Below are 1,425 nucleotides of genomic sequence, written 5' to 3' on the forward strand. Positions count from 1 at the left end.
CAATGTGGTCCATGAAATGAACCCTGGAATTACCAATGTTGTCCATGAAATGAACCCTGGAATTACCAATGTTGTCCATGAAATGAACCCTGGAATTACCACTGTGGTCCATGAAATGAACCCTGGAATTACCACTGTGGTCCATATAGATTTCATCACCTTTTTTTAAACAATTTTCTAAATTATTAGAAAGGTTTAAACAAAAAAGAAATTTCTAATTACTACTATTACTTTTATAAATAATTAAGGATTTTGCACGATACTTGGTCACATTGAGTATCATAATAGGCAATAAGAACATTACTCAATACAGTTCAATATGTGGACCCCATAGGTAAGTAATTTTAGGTGTAAAAATGTGTGTTTTATAATAAGGAGGAACTTACCTATCAGCAATAGCTCTCGCAAGAAGTTGTTTTCTTTTAGCATTTTCTTCCTCCATGTGTTTCTGTCGTTGCTGGAATTTTTCCAAAGCCTCTTTTTCATGCCTTAAAGTAAAACAATCAAAAGCATCTGACAAAAAGATTAACGGGAAAAATTACAATTAGTTTTATTAATTCATATAAATACAGCATAAAGGCCTTCACACACACACAATTAATTTCAACGATGTTTATGCAATAACCTGAAATTTCATGCAACTTTGTTATACATATCAAAAGCGTTGTTGTTGTCGTTGTTGTTTAAACAACCATAATTTCAACCAGAAATACTAATACAAGGACCTACTTAACAGATACAGTCAGTCAACATTTAAATTACAGAAACCTTGGCCCAACTTCATTAATTGCATCACAAATATTAAGTCCAATAAAATGAACATGGCTGTGGTCGAATACTGATTATCAATGATTTTCCTCCACAACATATATACATTTACATCTATCCACGTTTTTGTTCAGAAAATAATAATAATTTAACAAGTTGTGTGTTCCAAAAGAGTACCTTAAATTTAGGTTATAATTGTGCTAGTTTTGGTTGTTGGAATTTATTTCATTCTGATTATATTTGACCTAAAAAAACGTTATGTAATGGTATTTTATACTTCATTAGTTTAAAATCATGCTAAATGGTGCTAATTGTAAATAAATGAAAGTTATAATGGTGATGATGGTAGTATCAGTGTAGACCGTACGCTATAGTGTAAATATCTTTGGTGACTGCACGCTATAGTGTAAATATCTGTGTAGACTGCACGCTATAGTGTAAATATCAGTGTAGACTGCACGCTATAGTGTAAATATCAGTGTAGACTGCACGCTATAGTGTAAATATCAGTGTAGACCGCACCCTATAGTGTAAATATCTGTGTAGACAGCATGCTATAGTGTAAATATCTTTGTAGACCACACGCTATAGTGTAAATATCTTGGTAGACCACACGCTATAGTGTAAATATCTTGGTAGACCACATGCTATAGTGTA

At 32.4% G+C, this 1,425-nt stretch overlaps 1 protein-coding gene across 1 annotated transcript in view; it reads right to left on the reverse strand.

Moving 5' to 3' along the window:
- The window catches only part of LOC106457577 (RAB6-interacting golgin-like), a 9,869-nt gene that overhangs the window by 5,083 nt on the left and 3,361 nt on the right, over positions 1–1,425 (reverse strand). Inside the window, exon 3 of the mRNA XM_013917014.2 lies at positions 387–488. Within this exon, the coding sequence (XP_013772468.1) occupies positions 387–488 (102 nt within the window). The remainder of the gene's footprint in view (positions 1–386; positions 489–1,425) is intronic.

This window comes from Limulus polyphemus, unplaced genomic scaffold (genome assembly GCF_000517525.1).
Source record: "Limulus polyphemus unplaced genomic scaffold, Limulus_polyphemus-2.1.2 Scaffold348, whole genome shotgun sequence".
Lineage (NCBI taxonomy): Eukaryota > Metazoa > Arthropoda > Merostomata > Xiphosura > Limulidae > Limulus > Limulus polyphemus.